Raw genomic sequence first — 20,135 nt, 5'->3', positions numbered from 1 at the left:
TGAAGTATGGCCTTTTCCAGAGTCACCTAATAGAGTGCTGTCAGAAGCGCTGGTGTGACGTCACCCATGCTGTTTTCCCATAAAGAAAAAACGGTAACTGTCATGGCCGTCCATTGCTAAAGGCAGACTCGTGACGTTTAACCTTAGATCTGACGTCACAACTGACAGCACTCTATAGAAAATCGCACTAGAAAAACAGAGTACAATTTCCAAAGGCATCTCAAATTATTTTATTGCATTCGTTTTTCTGTGCTAGAAATAAACCCAATGGAATGTACACATGATTCTATCTACGTGTGTATGACTAGGTTTTTCACCTTATCAACTATTTACATATAAAAAAAAAACACTTCTAAGGCACTTGGCATTATAATAGGATAATTTTCATTTCATCGTATTTAATTAACCTTAATTTTAAATTTATGTAAAAACTAAAAATTTAAGAGAGGGGGGTTTCGCTTTGAGCCACATGAATATTTAACGTAAATTACGTGTTAGGGTTAGCGTTTTTGAAAAAGATAAAGGGTAGAATTAACATCGGTAATTAATGAAAGATTCTGTAAATTAAGAGATTGTCACAACATTAAACATAAATTTTAGGCCTTGGTTTAAAAATTAAAAAAAGATAAAAATAAAAGGGGGGATGGTTGGTTACTATTGCCTTGTATGTATGTATGTATGAATATCGGGAGGCCCTCTTAACATTATTATCTCTGTTTAAAGATAACATTATAAACAGATCAACTGTTGCGTTTTATACTGTTTTTTTTTAGAGAGCAAAAGTAATGAAGTGAAATATTATTATTATCAATTTGGAACACGGGATTAAATTTCCAAAAAACGGGAAGAAAAGAAAAAAAACATCGTTCGTGTTTTATCAGTTTTCACTCAGTCTTAACGAAAAATAAAATCTATTAAACAAAAGGGTGTTTTCGAATACTCGGAAGAATTTCAGTGGTTCAAAGCAAAATTAAAGGTAGGATGAAAGAAAAAAGAACTTGAGAGAACCTTAAAGTTTAAACACAAATGGGTGGAATAGGGGAGCGGGTGTAAAGAGAGGAAGTAAACAATAACAACAACAACAACACCAAGCGTCATAAATTTGAATAAACAAAAAAATGAATGAATTAAACCCGGGTTATAAGATTTTGTTTTTAAACTAAAACGGAAAAGTATAGTTAATCCGTTTTTTTTTGTTTGAGCAAAAAATAATGATATGTAGGCATTCTGATTGAGGTACCATTAATGGTTAGCCTTTCTTTAAAAAAAAAAAAAAAAAAGAAATATAATTATAATAATTACACACTTTCAAAACCACTAAACTTACGAAGAAGATGCTTTCATAAACTTCATTTAAACACGAAAAAAAAAAAATGTTTTGGTTAAAAGATTTTTTTTGTTTTCTAAAATAAATCCACTACCGTTTTTTGTATCGATATTTTTTAAAAATATGTATCGATATTTTTTTTAAAATATCGATCGACGAAATACCCCGTATTAATTAATAATTATCATTAACAATTTTTATCTTCTCTTAGTTATCGGACATTTACTCTAAAATATAAATTCTATTTCACGTCATAATAATTAATTACAAATAGTATAGATTGGGTTTTTCAATTAATTAATTAGTTGACTAACTAACGAGTCCTTAATTTTATAAACCTTTTAATTATTATTTTTCTTAGCTCACTCTCGCTTTCTCTCTGTGTCATAGTATAGTCTTTAAAATATTTTCCGTCCCACGTTACTTTTATTTAACTTTAACCATTTATAGTTAATTTTAATAAATTTTTATATTTAAATATCACTTATTAGTCTCATATATTTAGGGGGGGGGGGGATTTTTTTTTCTTAATTAGGATTCGTTTTTGGAAGGTGTGAGTGGGAAGAACAAAGGGGGGGGGGGGTTTGTAAAAATTTCGCTATTTAACTCTAGGCCTAGTTTAATTTCCAAATTAGGGTTATTTAAGGTTAAGGTATGATTAACTTAATGGAAAAACGGAGGGAGGTTCAAATATTGATTTCCAAAATTCTTGTTGTTTAATTTATTATCTGGGTTAGAGCTTTGCCTTTATATAATAAAACGTTTACCAATAATCTGTCCTTGAGTTATTTGGTAGCGACAAAAAAAAAATAGAAAACATATACAGGGGGTCTTCCAAAAAGAGCGGGTAATAACAGGACCGAATCAATTTCAGTGTTATTGTTCAATGGGACATCAATTTTGAGTCATAAATGTTCTATAGAGCTATTTCAGTGGGGGAAAAATTTCGTCAGCTAGGACAATTGGGCCTGCCTTTGAGTGTAGGGCGGCCATTTTATGAGGGTTTTCTCTATGGGCAAATAACATTGGTGACGTACCCATTACCCCCTCTGAAATAGCTCTATACTTCTATGAAATTTTGACCTATGGGTCACAATTTACAAATTAATGTTTTATGGACGACCCCTTAATAAAATTAAAACTGCCTTTTCAATTTCTTACTTAAATTGAAGGGGTCATCCGCAAAACACTTATTGAAGGGGTCATCCGTAAAACACCTATTGAAGGGGTCATCCGTAAAACACTTATTGAAGGGGTCATCCGTAAAACAATTATTGAAGGGGTCATCCGTAAAACACTAATTGAAGGGTCATCCGTAAAACACTTATTGAAGGGGTCATCCGTAAAACAATTCAATCATAACTTATTTAGGGCAAATTTTCATAGAAGTATAGAACATTTTAGACTCAAAAGAACCAACTGAACTTCAGTCAGGATAATAACCCTTACTTTTTTTATCACACCCTGTATATCAAAATGAATATTATCCTAAGGTCATTTATCATTATTATTATTACCATTTCAACAACACTTAACAATATTATCTAGGTACCTCCGCGTCTAATTTTCTTTTAAAACTCTTCAAATGGATTAATTTTTTTTGGCAACAACATCGATATCAAATGTTAATTTACTTAATATCCCTTCCCAAATTAATTAAAATTTGTCAACAGCCTGAATAAGGTTTTTAGTCAATAATGTCAATAATGATGGATGGCGGGGTTTCGTTTGATGTCAACCTAACGTATATGAACAAGGGGGGGGGGGGGGGGGCGAAAAGGTCCGTAATTCCAAATTTGGATTGGGTTAAAAACGTTTTTTAGAAAAACAAATACAACTATGCCTAAATTATGCATAATTTTCTTTTTTGGCTGTAAAATTGTTGTTATGGATTTGGAAATATTACGATATAATATAAACTATATATATATATTTTTTTTTGAGATATATATGATATATAAAATTATGATGACGTAAATATGTTATGTTTTTTTAAAAAAAAAAACATGGGATGGGATGGGGGGGGGGGGAACGAGAGTTAGTTTTGCACTTTTGTGTTTTCAAATTAAAAATGATATTTTATTTCATTAGTTATTTATTTTCGTTTAAATTTAAACGGCGGTGTGAAATAGGACGGAAAAATTAATGTCGTTTATTTTTTCAGTATAATATCAAATTATCTATCACCGTCTGACAACTAGATAGATAATCAAATGACGTCATAGATGACCAAAAATCTAAACCAATGATGGATGCTGTTTTGTACTGTGTTTTATAGAGCCAACATGATTTATTTCTCTTTGCGTCATTAAAAAAAAACCCCAATTAAAAATATCAAAAAATTTCTCAAAAAAAATTCTAGCACTTTGAGCGATGGCGAAAATAATTTTGAAATTTCGAAAATTTCTTCATATTTTTTTCCTTATATTTAAAAAAAAAAAAACGTTATCTGTGGTTGAAATTAAAATGAATGACGTAGGTTTATGAAACTTCATTAGCATTGTGTGAGATTTAAAATATTTATGGAGGGGGGGGGGGTCACGATCTTCTGATTTTTAAAACCCTCGGAACATTCGAGAGAATTTCACTTCAAAAACAAATGCGACGAGCCTAAGAAGACATCCTGACAAATTCCATGACGTTAACTACGGCTATAGGAAAACTGGAGAGAGGAAGAGTTACGGGGGGGGAACTCTTCAAGTTGATAAAATGGGCGAGGCGGGGGGGGGACACCGTAAAATTGGTGGTTTCACAATGTAGTCTTTTCCGATAATAATTATCGTTATTTTGGCTTCTCATCGAGTTCTACAGGTTACGTAGGAAGGTTCCTAAAATCCCGCACAGTCTAGTTTCGTTTTTTTTTTATTTGAAAAATCAAAACCACAAAAAAATAAAATTCATATTACTTGTTGAGGGGGGGGGGGGAGTTTTGTTTATTTAATAATCCAAGGCACATTTGGGGGGGTGGTTGTTTGTTTAGCTGGATGAAGAAGTTTCAGCTATACGGCGTCATAAAATGGCTGGTCCAGATTCGATTCGCGCGTCTTGGGTGATGACGCGCGGACCGTTGCATTGTTGTTGAACGTAGGATTCGTCACTAACTTGGTTTTGTCTCTGTCCAATTTGGCTGACGGCAACATCTACCAGGATGTAGAGGAAACTAAAAGGGTCATCTTGTTTGTCTTTGGGCGTGACGTCGTTCTCTTCCCCCGCGGAAGGGGGAGTGGGCGGTGGAGTTTGTTGGGTGGACGAAGCCATTTGATTATGGACCGCGTCGTTAACCACTTTGCCCAAGAGTTCTTGTTCGTGGTTTCGCTGCCAGCGACGCGTCAACTTCATGGGGGAACTGTCGCTAGAACAACGACCCCCCGAAGTGGCCGAACTGGCGTCGGAATCGTCGTCTTCATCGTCATCTTCGCTATCAGCGTCGCTGTCGTCGGTGGCCGGAAGTAAGTGGCTTCGTTGACCCAAAGGCGTTGGCCGGCTGTTAATGGGGGAACTCCTGTAAACCTAGAATGAACCAACACTAAAAGGTTAACTTTGGAAATCGGGCGGATCAAGTTGGGTCCCAATAGTAAATACGCGTCGCTTAAAATCGAGTCGATGTTAAAACAAAGTTCTTACTTGAGTTCTGTGAATGGTTCCTTTACGAGTAATGGTGTACTGTAAGGGATCTTGCCCTTCTTTCCTGATGATATCGGGGAGAATCCTACGACGCGCGTTGATGAACCAATTGCAAACTTGTAGGACGCTCAAGTTGGCTTCTTTGGAGAGTAGGACCTTTTCCTGGTCGGACGGATAAGCGTTGTATCGATGTTCGTAAAGCCACATGCGCAAAATCCTAACACTCTCTTTTGGCAAGTTGCCACGTCGCTTTCTGGAAGAGGATGCGTGGTCCCTGTGAGAACGATGTCCGTGACTTCCCGTGTCCCCTCTTAAAGGGTCCCTCGAAGATATTCCGTCGCTGCGCGGTGACCCACTGTCGTCACCGCAGTCATCGGGACGGGAGTAAGGCATGGATTCATCGCAAAGATGCATCCTGAGACGTCCTATCAGAAGAAAAAAAAATATTGACCAAAGTTTAGAACGTTGTCATTGATTTTCAAGAATATTACGTATCGCGGAACGTTATCTACGTCATACAGGGGCTGGGTTTCGATTGTCTGTCTACAGCGAAACAATGTCATTTAGTTATTTCCCTTTTGCGGCACGTCATAATGGGTATATAAGAGGTCTTATTAACTTGATCATACATCACGTCCGCGTAAAAAACGGGGTCTAGGTGTCGAGAGCGCTCTCGGTCACGCGTCACGGAAGCTACACGCTCCACTGAACTCTTACGATTATGATAGCCTAATAAGAACCTTCAACAGTTTCCACCGCAAAGGCAGCGAGCTACGCTTTCGACATTGTGTCGAGGCATTTTCATTGTTACCCAATGGGGAAACGAAACCACTTTCGATGATCATTAATATTTTAAAAATTCCCCTATTGTCACTGTCCTCCAAAAGTATTTTAACCCGGTTAACACTTTCGCACGGAAATGGAAGTCTTTACAGACCTAGTTAACTCAAATGCTGAATGTTTCAAATCTATAATATTTGGCAAGTTTTAAGACGCAATGAGGTCAAGTGGTCCAATCTCTCTTTAAGTATACCACATTCGACAAAAGTTTAATACAGTTACATAACTTTGACTTCTACAAGCCTTGAAGACAAACGCGTTGAAGTCTTGAGTGTGGTCTTTAAACCCAGGGGTTCGTTGCTACCCCGGGGGTTTCAGAAAAGGCAACCGTATTTCTAGCTCTATGGTATAACTAATTTCACTTCCCCTTACTTGGGGCAAATAGAGTTAAATGGCTGGATATGGTTACAACCCCGAATTCCACCACCACCACCACATTTTAAATTAGCTGCGCGACTACTCGAGACAAAAGACACATTTAGCTACCAAGAAGTCATTCTTTAACATAGTAAGTAAAAAAAAAATTAGAAGAAGAGACAGGTGGAACTTTGAAAACGCCACGCAAGTACTAGAAGCAGATGACACTAAACCCTGTGGGGGAAAACTGTTCCTTCCGGTCGGTCGGAGGAGCGAGTATCATTGGAAGTCGCAAATTACTACCATCATCATAAAAAAGGGGGAGAACCATTACGAAAGGGGAATATCCTTTAACATAATATTCATAACACCAAATCCCACGTGACGCGTTGGCCCTTGGCAAAGGCCACTACATATCTATCACTATAAAGTCTACACAGGATAAGAGTCATTTTAAAAACTGTCAAAATCGAGTCATTGCTAAAGCTATCAATTGCGAGCTGATTAAGGATTCGAACAAAAGAAGCTTCAGATGACCCTAATTATTTCAATCGCTGGTCCGCTGCAAGGATTTTAACCATCCTCGGACCAAAATGGAAAATTGATAAGTTTGCCTGAAAATTTCCTTTGGATAATTTATTACTTCTGAGCACCTTGGAAACCAGTATTTTAACTCGCTTGAATCGATTAAGTACATAGATTCTGTTAAGGAAAAATACACGCAAAAAATCACTACAGCGTCCCTATTATAAATACATAGATTATTTCTATTGATAATGGCTTTTATCATCTATCTATTGGAAGGATTTGGAGAGAATCAATGGTAAATATTAAAATTCAGCTCAGAATTTTGCCAAGTCCGAGAAAATAATATAATATGGCAAGAGATAATAAATAAACGGCGTTTCTCTTATATTTCACAAACTTCCGAGAGGGTGAAAGAGAGTGAGTGAGAAAGGCCAGGAAACGCGAGCTGCCCACCAACGCCGACCGGATCAATACCGAAAGACCGATCTTTCAAATAGGTCAAAAGTTCAAGCCGAAATAAGCCCCGCTCTCCCAGCAGAATTATATACATCACACTACTAGATCATAAAGAGATGAAAAATCATAATTTCTAATAACGTTAAATCATAAAATTAGTTTACTGCCCTGGATTACTTATGCCGGGACTTTAGACATTTAAAGATAGAGTAGAATGCTAGAACTGTCATATAAAAGGTTACTTCAAAGTGACAACGTTGAACTACGGGCTTTAATACAACTTTCCTCGCATTTCATCCGCACTTTAACCGAATTAATTTGTCAATTTCGTAAGATACCTTAAAGAGAACCAGTTCAATATAAAGAGCCCCGAAGCACACGACACATTAAACCGTTTTAGCAAAATCGACAAAACCCAAATACACCTATAATTAAAAATTGAATAATTCCTTATTAAAAGGGCGCAAAGTTTGCTGGAAAATTACTTCCAATTTAATCGATAAATCGAACAGTCAGCATTTCGTTAGATAAATTTAATAGGTTGCAAAATAATTAAGATAAAATTTAAAAAAAAAATGAGCCCAAATGCCCCCGAATAATGGGTTACCACAACAGATACGAGGTGTAAACCTTTGACATTTACCACAAAACAGAAATAAGTATATCACACACACAGTTGAGCTAGCCAAAACAGTGACACTAACAGAAAAACTATAAAGACAACTTCAAGCAACCAACATAAGTTTCACTTCAAACACTTTTTTATCCGTTTTGTTCCTAAAGCAAGTCACGTGCTGCGTCAGCAACAAATCATAGGACTCTTCCCCCTCCCCCTTAAACAGAAGAATGTGTTTTATACTTAAATAAAAAAATTAACTTATGAGAAGGACCTTTAAAGCGTTGCCAAGTAGTAGTCGTTTTATAAACCTAAGCCTTTTTTTTCTTGTAAAATTAAATAAAAAAAAATAGTCAAGGACTAACTACTACAGACACTAAAAAGATTTTCACACCGTCCTGGCAAAGCCAAAAAAAAACCTATCAGAAGTGACAGAACAGAAAAACAACCAGCCTAACGAATTTACGCTCGCATTCATTCATTTAGATGCTAGACCACGATCGTTAGCAAGCTCTTTTTTTCTTTCTTAAGCAAAAAAACGCTTAAAATCGGAGCCTGCTTCAAAATTTAATCAATATCCGAATAATCAGTTACTTAACACAAATTTAAACCAAAATAATATACATTTTTTTAAAAAAATCGGGACTCGAGCTTGGATTTGCGCCAATCTTTTACCAGTAGAGAAAGCCAAATACGACACAAGCAACTGCAGTCTAAGGAAGCCCCACTACATTCCCAAAGGATGAACGTCATGACCCAGTCCCGGCAGCAGCAGCTAAAAAGGGGTGACATCGAATAAAAGGAACTTCACGACAAAGAGGAAGAGAGATAGAGAGAGAGAAAAATCGAAGACAAGCATGGGTTCTTTTTATATATATATCTTTCTCTTCTTAAGCCTTAGCAAAGGACCCACTTGAGAATATTCGAGTCTCATTCCTAAGGACGGGCCCATAAGTGTCAAAGAATATCAAATTGTTAAGTGTCAAAGCGTGCCCCGAATATTATCTTCTAATGTCCAATATAGATGTCTATTTTTGGCCCTCCTAACTTCAGATATAAATATATACATATAATATTAAAATATTATTATTCCCATCAACGCTTTGAATAAAAATAAAAACATCAATATATCGGTTTAAGTCAAACACAGATGTTCAAACCCTAACCGAAGTTCATAACTTGACTATTGTAAAACGTCACAAACTATTCCAGCCCAGATAGTAAACGTAAGAATTGATCCTTCAAAATATAAATACACGTCTAAAAACAAAACATCTAACTAACTTTGAACAAATTTCAACTCGAACAAAGTGTCATAACATATTTATTGATGTTGTAATTTCGGACGACGTGTACTACTACGCGTTATTACAAGTAGTTTCTACGTCTCTCTTACTCTCGTGAGTAAAATTAAGGCTTTGTACGTTACGCCAATAATAATAAAAAGGGTGCATATTAATTACGCACGCCTTGTTAGAGAAAAATGTATAATACCCTAACAAACGCGCTATATACCATACATAACTTGTTACTATTATAGACTCATTCTTTATATAGTTTACACCTACGTTCTTAAATAACAAACATCTACAGAAGGGGTTGTTTTTAAAGAATATAAAAAAACATAAAATAGATATAAGAAGAAGAAAAAATATCTTCCAATTGAGCTTCAATTATGATCGATATATAACTTAACTTCCCCGAGTGTCATTTTGATTATGCGGAGAAAAAAAAGTAGGACATACAACACTTTAAAAAACAAGTCGGGAAAGCCAAAATATTACCTCTCCGAGTGGAGATGACTATCACTACCCTTTAAACAACCTAAATATATGCATCTATCGCTTTTTTTAATTCTTTGCAAGTGCAGGAATTAAATTTTAAAATAGTCAATTGTTCAAGCCTTTTCAATATCTCTCAATTGCTGGGGAAACTCTACTCTCTCGCTATACCTCAACCGTATTCTTAGTCTACCAGTATGATTTGTAACATTTGTCCATATCAAAGCTGAATCATACCTCGCCACACAAAAAGCAAATGTCCCCAAAACATGGAAGCCACAACCCAATCACACATAAGCTAGGCTCCCACTTAATCAAAATAATTATTAAACAGTTAAATACTCACAAAGATTGGCAAAATCAATCTCCTTCAGTGATACGTAGCGCTTAAATATATTATTTTCCGAACAAAATTAATCGAGCAAATTTAACGCTTAACTTCTTCTCTTGAAATTCTATCAAAGAGTGATTCAACTGTTTAAAAAAGGTTTTTTTTCGCAAATAGGGCGCTATCATATCAACCGCAATTCCGTCATATTTAAAAAATATACATTGCCAACACTTTTTTAGACACAATAGTGGACGTTTTAGCCTCATTTAAAACCAGGGTTGGCAAAAATCCGGCAAAAACTAGTTTTTGCCGGGACACGTGGCAAAAAGTGGAAAAAACCGGCAAAAACGGAAAAAACCGGCAAAAAGTGGCAAAAACCTTTTTCCTATTGAAATGATAATTAGAAATGCTAACTTTGGCTTTGTATTTGTCATTCGTGTGATTATATGTCTTCCAACAGCTAATATGTCTCAATCTTAATCAGTTTTATAACATTTATTGTGTTTTAAACGTTCGAGCTAAATCCACTTTAAACTTACAACTTATGAAATTTTGCTCACATTCCAAAGATCCTGGTTGCTTCGCATTTGATAACTAAACAATAATTTTTAAGCAGTTTCTAGCTTCAATCTGTTTCGAAAACTCAAAATTAGCGAGTTGAAAAAAATAGTGTTGAGCGAAAAATAAGGACTGATATTTCATTTATTTGTATAACAAAGCCAAAACGTTCTTTGCCACGCGGTTTTTTTCTCCATTTTATACTGAGAATGTAACCCACATCATAAGCCTATACAATTATGGTAGAATTTTGGACGTTTTATTTTCATTTCAAATCTGAATTTTTTTATTTTTAAAATTTAGTTCGTTATTTCCACATAAAGTGGAAAAAACCGCGGCAAAAAGGTTTTTGCCGCGCGGTTTTTACCTGGAAAAAACCAGGTGGAAAAAACCGCGGCAAAAACTAGTTTTTGCCGCCCGGTTTTTTCCAGGTAAAAACCGCGGTTTTTTCCACCCCTGGCAAAAACGTGCCAACCCTGTTTAAAACATGTAAAACAATATCTCATCTACAAATAGCTTACACATGTCTTTTTTACCAATACCTAGCCGTTTGGATTTTTCTAAAGCAATGTTCTATATTCTTCATTTTTGAAAATATATTTTTAAGCGTTTATAATGATTACTCTCTACACCTACACTAATCTTACACAAACACAAGGAGTAGAAATCCACTAGTGGAAGCGGTGTTTTTATTGAAAATATATATTTTTAACGGTTTATTATGATTACGCTCTACAGCTACACTAATCTTACACAAACAAGGAGTACTATAAACCCACTACTGGAAGCGGTATTTTTATTCAAACGTAAAACAATTTCGCTTAAGTTTATCATGTCTCTATCACTCCTAGGTAACTGTATGGAGAGGATTTTACGGCATTGTAACTCAAATTCATCTGATTATGTTTTAACAAGGTTAAATCTAACTGGGAGTAAGATGAAAGGAGTAGAAGCTTATCTGTCTTAGGAAATATGAAATTTTAATTCTCAGTTCGTTAAATCATAAGTTTATAACGAAACAAGTTGGGAAAACCAAAATATTACCTCTCCGAGTCAAGAGGTCTACTACTACAAACTTATTTACCTAGATATGGAATTATTTCGCTTTTTTGAAGTAAAAATTTACGAAATATCGAAGCAGTATTCCAAACATAGCGAATGTACAGTAAAGCAGACGACATTTTACATCCAAATCTTGGACACATGGGAATCAGTCAATGGGGAAAAGAACAGGAAATGAAGTCTACGCTTCAGCTGTTTACCGTATATTCTGATAGCTACATTCACAACTGGTTTGCAGTGTAAACACTATCGCCTCGTCTCACCTCAACAATATTCTTAGTTTGCCAACATGAATGTTAAGGTTAAATAACACCAAAGCTAAATTGTAGCTGGACGCACTAATAGTCAATGCGCACCATAAATGGAATAATAAGTCTGTACCTACTACCCGTTTACCATAAGCCCTTTTACTAATCTAATTGCCACCATCTTTTCTTCTTTTCTTCTATTATAAAATCTTAACCTGATTATTTAAGAGTGTATTTAACTTTCGGCTCACTCTGAACCGTTAATGTCTCTTCATTTCAGACACGAAAATCAAAGCCAAAAGTTTACATCACCTCAGGCCTCAATTATTTCCTCTTTGTTTCACTAATCCTATTGCGGATAATGCGCGCTTGTTACGCCCGCCGGAGTCTAGGTCTTAGTTTTCTTCATGTAATCACTAAACCAAGGATTATTCTATATACAGATGTAGTATAGCTTAAGTAATATATAAACAGCCATTTCAAATAACAATATTAAAAAAAATCTTTGGAATATCAAAATGAAACAGAGCTTTAAAGCTACAAGAGTACTAAATGCATCATAATTACGAAAAATACTTCCACATATTCACTTTATATTATGGAAAAAGGGAATATTAAGGTTCTGTAGGATTTCTTTACACATCAAAACAAGGCTAACTGCTAACGCGACGCACTAGTGTAACAATGGACGGACACACACAGACAAAAACATAAGCTGCTTTTTAACTCTTTCCGTATTAATTTTGAGTTGAGAAACAAGATTATCTTAAATATTAAAATAAATATAATTAATATTAAATATTTTCTTCGTCAGTTGTTTGCCTTATTGAGCGTTACATCGTTTTGATAAAGAACAATTAAACATTCTTGAGAGACCTGACTAATATTGGCGTTTGAAATGAAGCATACGCCCGTTGCGTCGCCTTACTCAAATAGGTAGTATATAAGGGTTTCGAATCGCAGCTTTGGATAAGAACATCGCAATTGCGTGAACCTTGGCGGAAGACCCCGTCAATGGAAGGCTAGACGTTTCTCGTAACCCTAGCCGATCGCCGCGTATGTCTTAACCTTGAGGATGATGGTGGTGTTAGAAGCCAGGTGTGCAGACTGGTGTCCATGTGGGATGGACAAAGAATAGAAGATGGTGGTGTTTAGAAGCCAGTAAGTACAGACTGGTGTCCATGTGGAATGGACAAAGACGAGAAGGTGGTGGTGTTTAGAAGCCAGTAAGTACAGACTGGTGTCCATGTGGAATGGGCAAAAGACTAGCAGATGGTGGTGTTTAGAAGCCAGTAAGTACAGACTGGTGTCCATGTGGAATGGACAAAGACGAGAAGGTGGTGGTGTTTAGAAGCCAGTAAGTACAGACTGGTGTCCATGTGGAATGGGCAAAAGACTAGCAGATGGTGGTGTTTAGAAGCCAATAAGTTCAGACTAGTGTCCATGTGGGGTGGACAAATGAACAGAGTTGTTAAACAGGCAATGGAGTAATAGCCTGTAAGTCGAATACAATTTCCGGGACTGTAAATGCGGTCTGGAAATTGAATACACGTTTGCTCCGATTTGCAAACTGCGAACGCGGTCACGTGGGTGTAACAACGGACAGACAGACACACAGACAGACACACAGACACGTCGAAATTAGAACCTCTCCGTGACATACGTCACTCGGAGAGGTAAAAAGGAATGATGAAACGCATCGAGAAGTCGATAGCCTTGGCCAAATCATTCCGTCAGTCAATAACAGAGATAAATTATCAGTTTTATAGCAATTAAGATAGATATTTTAGTTACTCTAAAGCGCATGCATACACTAGCAATTAAGTTCTCTATAAATCAAATCGTGACGTAATGTTGTACCGGATAAGGGGGGGGGCTGTAATTGGTCACCCTAAACCTAAAACATCATCCGCTTCACTGAAGAAAACTAACAGAACTGTTCATTCAAATTTCAACAAGGTTACGATGGGGGGTTACGGGTATAAAGATTTCACTATCCCTTTAAACAAATTAAATCTTTTAAGAAACGTTCATCCTACCTCTCATGGATGTTACAATGTTGGTGGTGGTAGAGAAACGTCAAATAAAAAAGAAGGGGGTAAGAAGAGACTAAAAGAAGAAGAGAGAAAGAGAGCCTTTTACGTAACCGACCGTACGTTTCGAGTAACAAGAAATAACTGAAGGCTTTTGAATTTGAAAAGCCTCGAATGAGAGAGGAGTAGGCGGGAAAAATGTTCAGTATTTGGCGCGAGCTCTCCTTCTCTCTCTCCCTCTTGCGTGGATTCTGGGTCATCTCTCAAATCCACACACCTACAAACTACTACACTACAACACAACACGCGAAATATACTACACACTGACACACACACTTTGACAGTTCTAAAAAAATCTATACTCTATATTCACTTGGGTATTCTTGGGAGTCCGTGAGAGAACTCGATGGAACGGATACCGCGTGAGATGATACTCGAGTGAAAGAAATAACAGACAAAAGACAACAACATCCTTGTAAAGCCAGTGCCACTATGGGCTTAAGCTTAACCCTATCTTACGCTCGATACTGCAGCAATGGCAAGGGGCTAAGAATTCTCGTCGAGGGAACGCGTGGACAACCGTTTGACATTTAGGCTTAGCGCGTGTCCGGTATAGAAAATCAATTACAACGATAAAAAGAATGGGGAATAAATAAATTATAATCAGAAGAAAGGTATCGGAAGTAAAACCACATCAGCTTTGAGGCGGTAACACATTTTAGACTATAATACGTAATTAAACCTAACCCAATCAATCTAATTAACAAAGAGGGTGGGTGGGAATGATATTTCATTGAAGACAAAAATATCTCGTACGTGGACATTATGGAAATTTACGACGACGTACAGTGAGATAAGAATGTGTTTAATATTCATAGCGAGTAAAGGATCGCCCGAGTTCTTATCTTTTGCAGAAAAACGATCGTAAAAACCTAACTACCCCCCCCCCTTCTCCATTTGAAATGAATTTTATAGATATAAATATAAATTCTCCTACTTTTGAAACGGCCTATTTAACTATTTAACATTTTCTCTAGGCTTGGGTTAACTTGGAAGTCGGCTCTAAAGGAAGGTTGTTGTTAAAAGTGCCGTTATAACAGAGGAATGGCTGACGGAAAAGGTCGCGGCAACTGCAAGGTGCTGGAAATAACAAACAGTCAAATTCCCAAGTCACTATTTTTTTTTGTGGCTAATTCTATTCCGGGAACACTAGAGTCGGTAGCTATTATTAACGTACGTACCCAACTTTACTTACTACTACTACTACTACCACCATGTCCCTAGACACTTATAATAAAGATTCCCTTAGGAACACAAGTATTGGCCTAAAATATTTAAATTTGAGGACACCATTTGGTCTAAAACCAGTTTAAACTTATCTTAGAAAGACTGAAAGGGAATACAAACGTAAAATTAGGTCCTTACTAAGATTGCGTAAATTCGCATATTTGCATTTCGCAGAATAAGTTTATTTAAATAGAGAAAATATTTTCCAGTTTGCAGAGATAAATTAGAAAAAAAATTTACAAGCATCGTAAACGATTTCTGTTTCAACTTGGAAGATGTAGTTTGTCCAAGCGCAGTTTGCAAATAAACTAGATAAACAAAGGCTACTAATCTTTGTAAACTGCTCATAAACAAAACGCGTCTACTTTCCTTGAATTTCAACTCTTTAAAAAAGAATGAAAGAAAGAGAGAAGAAACATAAAATGGGATGATACAAATTTATAGTTCCCATGGCAACCTAAATCCAAAGAGAAACTGAACGGGAGTGACGTGACTCTCGCGCGCGAGGAGGCGACCATTTTGTCAAATATGTCAAAAATAGAGAGCGTGCAGAGGGGAGAGTCAAGTCTTAACTGTGGTGGTGGTTGAATGGCTTGGTGACGTTCGCGCGTCAGGGGTCGCCGACCCTAACAGACTGTAACACCGGAGCCGGAAGATGGATACCTCTCCTCTCTCTCCTCTTCCAACTATCCTCTACTTTTCCAGCTCTATATCTAACCGTACGGAAAAAGCGCACCTGGTAACACAAAACACATCCCCCTGAGTCCTACAACCTTAGCAGCTAGACCCCGTTATGTAAAAGAGGAGACGCCCGGATCCGGTCATCTTCGTTCCTATCTATCCCACCACCAGCAGCAGCAAAACAAACACCTGCCCATCTAAATACTCCCGTTGAGAGAAAACCAACCCCTTTTCGACGTCATATCGGAGATACGAAAACAAACTCCAAAGAGATATAAAATATCAGCATAAGGTTAAGTCAAGTCCTTAAACGTGGGAATTATGCCCTCTTGCGCTACTAGCGTATGGGGGAGCATACTGTATTTTAAACCACCATAAGTTTATAAGACATATCTTATGAAGTTACGTTTAAATATTTGGAAACGGAGCAGGAGTTTTGGTAAGATTATAGAATTTCTCATCTTTCAATGGTACAAGTATTAAAAACCTTTACATCAGGTACTTGGGTTGCCACAATATTTTCAGATTCAAATTCACTGACTTTTCCAGGTATTTCCTGACATCTAGGAGTCATATCCCCCACTTCCATTTATAGCAAACTTATTGTACTACTATAAGAAAACTATACAAATTACAAAACCAAAATGAAATTCCACGCCTTTAGGGCAATCTTAAATTAAACTCCATGACCTTTCCAGGTATTCCAGGAATTATGGCAATCCTATTGGTTTGAAAACGAGAGAGACAGCGAGAAAATACGTGAATTACTAATAATGGATGGGAATCCCGTTATAAAGCAACAGATGGAATCCGCTAATAACGCCGAAAAAAAAAATAATATAAAAAACCTTTACCCACGTGTTTTCTATTATGGACCTAGTATCTTTGACGTTGTCCTGCGGGGTTTATACCATCGCACATACACACACAAAAAAGGTCTTATCAATTGCAATAAGTGCCTTCATTATGCATATACAGTATAGCCAGAGGTTCTATCAGTCGCGGAAATTAGAGAGAGAAAAAATAAAATACACGAAAACAATACGTATGGTGGAATCATTACTGATAGTATTGTTCCAAAAAAAAGAAGAGAGAAGCTTATTGCGTAAGGTAAGGTAATCACGGTAGAATTATAATTTCGGTCGTAATCTATGTGATTTTCGCGTGACCTCTTAGGCCTACTGTATATAACAACAACAAAAGAAAAAATATATGGTAAGAATTGATTGTTAAAAAGCCTATGAAAAATGACGTTTTAGACTTGCTTGTTTGTCTCGAGACTATATACGTCACGGGTACTTGAAAACTATCACAGAAAAATAGGCTTAACGGATTTTAAAATAAATTATCTATAACAGTACGTGTAACGTAACGTAAGTGACTGTCCCAGTTTCGTAATACCGCGTGTAAAATTCAAATTACGCGTGTATTTTCTTTTTTTTTGTGTGTGTAACTAAATACACAGTGACATTTACCTCCAACGCAACTTCATCCCCGAGTTCTCAGAATTGCGACTATCAATAACCTTTAAAGGGAAACTAAAACACCTACCAACAAGTGAAAATATAAACTTGCCCATAAATAAACACTTAAACTAAAATATCAGTTCTGTATCCCTTACTAGAGACAACGTTACTCACGAAAACCTAACCCCTTTTAAGATCAGGATCGCGCTAAACTCACCCATAATTAATTACTTTAAATAAACTTAAAGGAGTCTTAAACCTAAACGACATAAGTGGAGGTTTAGGTTACAAACGACATAACTGTCTTTTCATTTCCAACAACCCTCTGAGGGAATAATAATTAAAAAAAGGCTGCTTAAAAAACAGTGACACGATTTTAGTCGGTGTCAATTTCGTGATGACCCACTAATTTTAATATTTTTTCGCAATATTTAACTAATATAGTCAAGCTTAGGGGGGAGGGGGTAGTTATTAAAAGCGCCGCAGAAGGGGGGAAGAGGAAAGCATGGGAAATATTAAAACGATGTCATTGGTGTACTATTTTCCTTCTGGCAAAGGTTGTGTCTACGCCGCCAAAACCGAACGAAAACATGTACGCGTTACATAAAGAGAAAAATAATAACCCGTTTTTGACATTAGCTAAGCCTTACAGTGTCAGACGACTATAAAATGACAGATATTAAAACGGACTCGGATTAAAAAATTAACTTATTTTTTTGTCTTAATCGATTTTTTTTGTTTAATTATTGTATTTCTTAATAAAAGTCGTAGTTGTAGGTATAATAAGAATTTCTATAATTTTACCAAGAATATTTAAGGGCAATTATTTACGGCGCTAACATTCAAAGGTTAAAGGTTAGCCTAGATCGATGCAGCATGTATATTATTGGAAAACTATTTTTACCAACATAAAAACTGTCCCATAAGAAGAGATCGTTGTAACGTGTTTATCCCACAAAAAATTCGTTGGCTCCATATTCACCCTTTTAATTGTACAATTTTCACGTGATAAATAAATTAACTATAAATTAGAAGAACAGTCTATAAAAATGTAATTAATAAATCATATTAGGACCTATAGGAACGAGTTTAACAAGTCATAACCAAGAGTTTAAAAAAATTGTGTCAAATATTAGTATTTCGAAATTTATCTCGTTTTCAGTTTTCACTTTCCTGGTGTCGTGAAGTGTATAAAAAGAAATTTAGTGTAAAATTACACATTTTTTTTTCGTGGAAAATCATATACGAAGTTAATTATAAAACATTACCCAATTTCCAACGACCTTATTAAAGATTTTTTAATGTGAAACGTTTAAATTTCGATTGTCAAAAACTTTATTACAAATTTCAAATTTAATTTCAACGAGTCCCTACAAAATATACACTATTGCGCAAGGCAAGGAGCATTCAAAATCTCATTAATGTTAAAAGGAAATGTTTTCAAAGGAAATAGGAACCATTTAGGCTAAGAAAATTATATTGAACATAATTTAACGAAGGTCAAATACGGGCCATTTTGATTGGCTATTTCATAACGGGGATATGTATTTTACCTTCTTCAAATCAATTTGAGAGTTGAAAAACTAGCGCGAGGAGGTTGGTATTTGGTCAATTATTCGTTTCCCCATTGTATATCAACAATAACAGCCTAATATTTCTTATTTTTTAAAAGAAAGGAGTTTCAAAATGTTCAAATTTTGAAGGAAGGAGGAAGTTTTCAAGCGAATATAATCACTTTTTTTCCGGCTATGTCGTAAGGTCCAACTTTCTAGTCATTTGTCAATAATTAATTGTAAGGAATAGCAATTAAATTTGATTTAAATTCAAAAAAAAATTAAATTAAAATTCCTAAATATTTATCTATCTAATCAATACCTAGTCAATTAGCTTTAATTGACGTATTTATCGTTAATTGGTAATCAATTTTTGATTGAAGTTCACCTCCAGGAAGAGTTTTTGTAGTTCATAAGCTACAGAAAATTTATAAAACAATTTCAACCTTGGAAAGACTAAATTTTATACTTAAGAAAAGCCTATTTTCTATGAGAAATTTATCCCATTCCAAGATTGCTTTCTAATTATATAAATTTGAAAAATTCAAATTAACCAGAGCAAAGATTGATTTGAGCGTCATTTACGATAAACGTGTTTTGTAATTATGATAAAGGTCAGCGCCAAAATCTCTAGTACTTCTCGACCACAAAAGATAATTGCTTGAAAATGAATTAACTGACTGACATTAAATTAAATTAAATTAATAATTAAACGCTAATTTTTAATTATCATTTAACCTTAGAGGGTTTATTTTATATAATCTTAAAGGACGTCATAAGACTACCCTTAGAGAACAAACTGGTGTGGTGTCTTTTATAAATCGCAACTAAAAATAAATTAAAACAGAGTTTGCGCTTCCGAATCTCAAAATAAACGCCGCGGACTGGAGAGCAGAGAGACGTTTATGTTCGCACTAATAAAATTTGACATTAACAAAACAAAACCACTTTATTCGGTGCATTCCTTTACACCCTTAAGTTGTCCCTATTAAACTTAACGCATCTGCCAACACCACCAACTTAAATCTAGACTTTAAACTGAGTCTAAAATTAAAACCCAAAAAAAAAGTATTAAGCGCGAACAAAGCCTTAATACAAGAATTTCCCATCCCGTTGCTTAGCAACCCAGTTTTTTCAACCCGGACTCATCTTTAAAGATGAGAAGGATAACTTGAAACCACGAAGGGGAGTAATTTTTAACAAAATAAAAAAAGGTTTTTCTGTCAAATTCGAAAAGGCCTCGGTTTTTTGACATTTCTACCTAATACCTTGGTTAGAGTTAGGCTTAAACAAAACACACCTGTACTAGTTTATTAACGTAGGTGTGCGCGCCATACTACCGCTCTACGTTACGTTTGAAAGAGAGTTCGTCCTCCAACCAAACAAC

General features: G+C 35.7%; 1 protein-coding gene across 2 annotated transcripts in view; it reads right to left on the bottom strand.

Annotated features, from left to right (window-relative positions):
- Positions 1 to 206: 206 nt before the first annotated feature.
- Positions 207 to 20,135, bottom strand: part of LOC149717956 (uncharacterized) — a 36,777-nt gene continuing 16,848 nt past the window's right edge. For both annotated transcript variants that reach the window (XM_089841765.1, XM_089841766.1), the window contains exons 2-3: positions 4,952 to 5,376; positions 207 to 4,837 (exon numbers count right to left, since the gene is read on the bottom strand). In XM_089841765.1, the coding sequence (XP_089697891.1) occupies positions 4,337 to 4,837; positions 4,952 to 5,376 (926 nt within the window). In that variant the 3' untranslated portion in view covers positions 207 to 4,336. The remainder of the gene's footprint in view (positions 4,838 to 4,951; positions 5,377 to 20,135) is intronic.

Source organism: Phalangium opilio, unplaced genomic scaffold, assembly GCF_054372755.1.
Source record: "Phalangium opilio isolate 3A_F unplaced genomic scaffold, DU_Popi_V2 ptg000003l_1, whole genome shotgun sequence".
NCBI classification, from domain to species: Eukaryota; Metazoa; Arthropoda; class Arachnida; order Opiliones; family Phalangiidae; genus Phalangium; species Phalangium opilio.
Note: the sequence above shows the minus strand (reverse complement) of the source record. Positions and strands in the feature narration are given on the sequence as shown.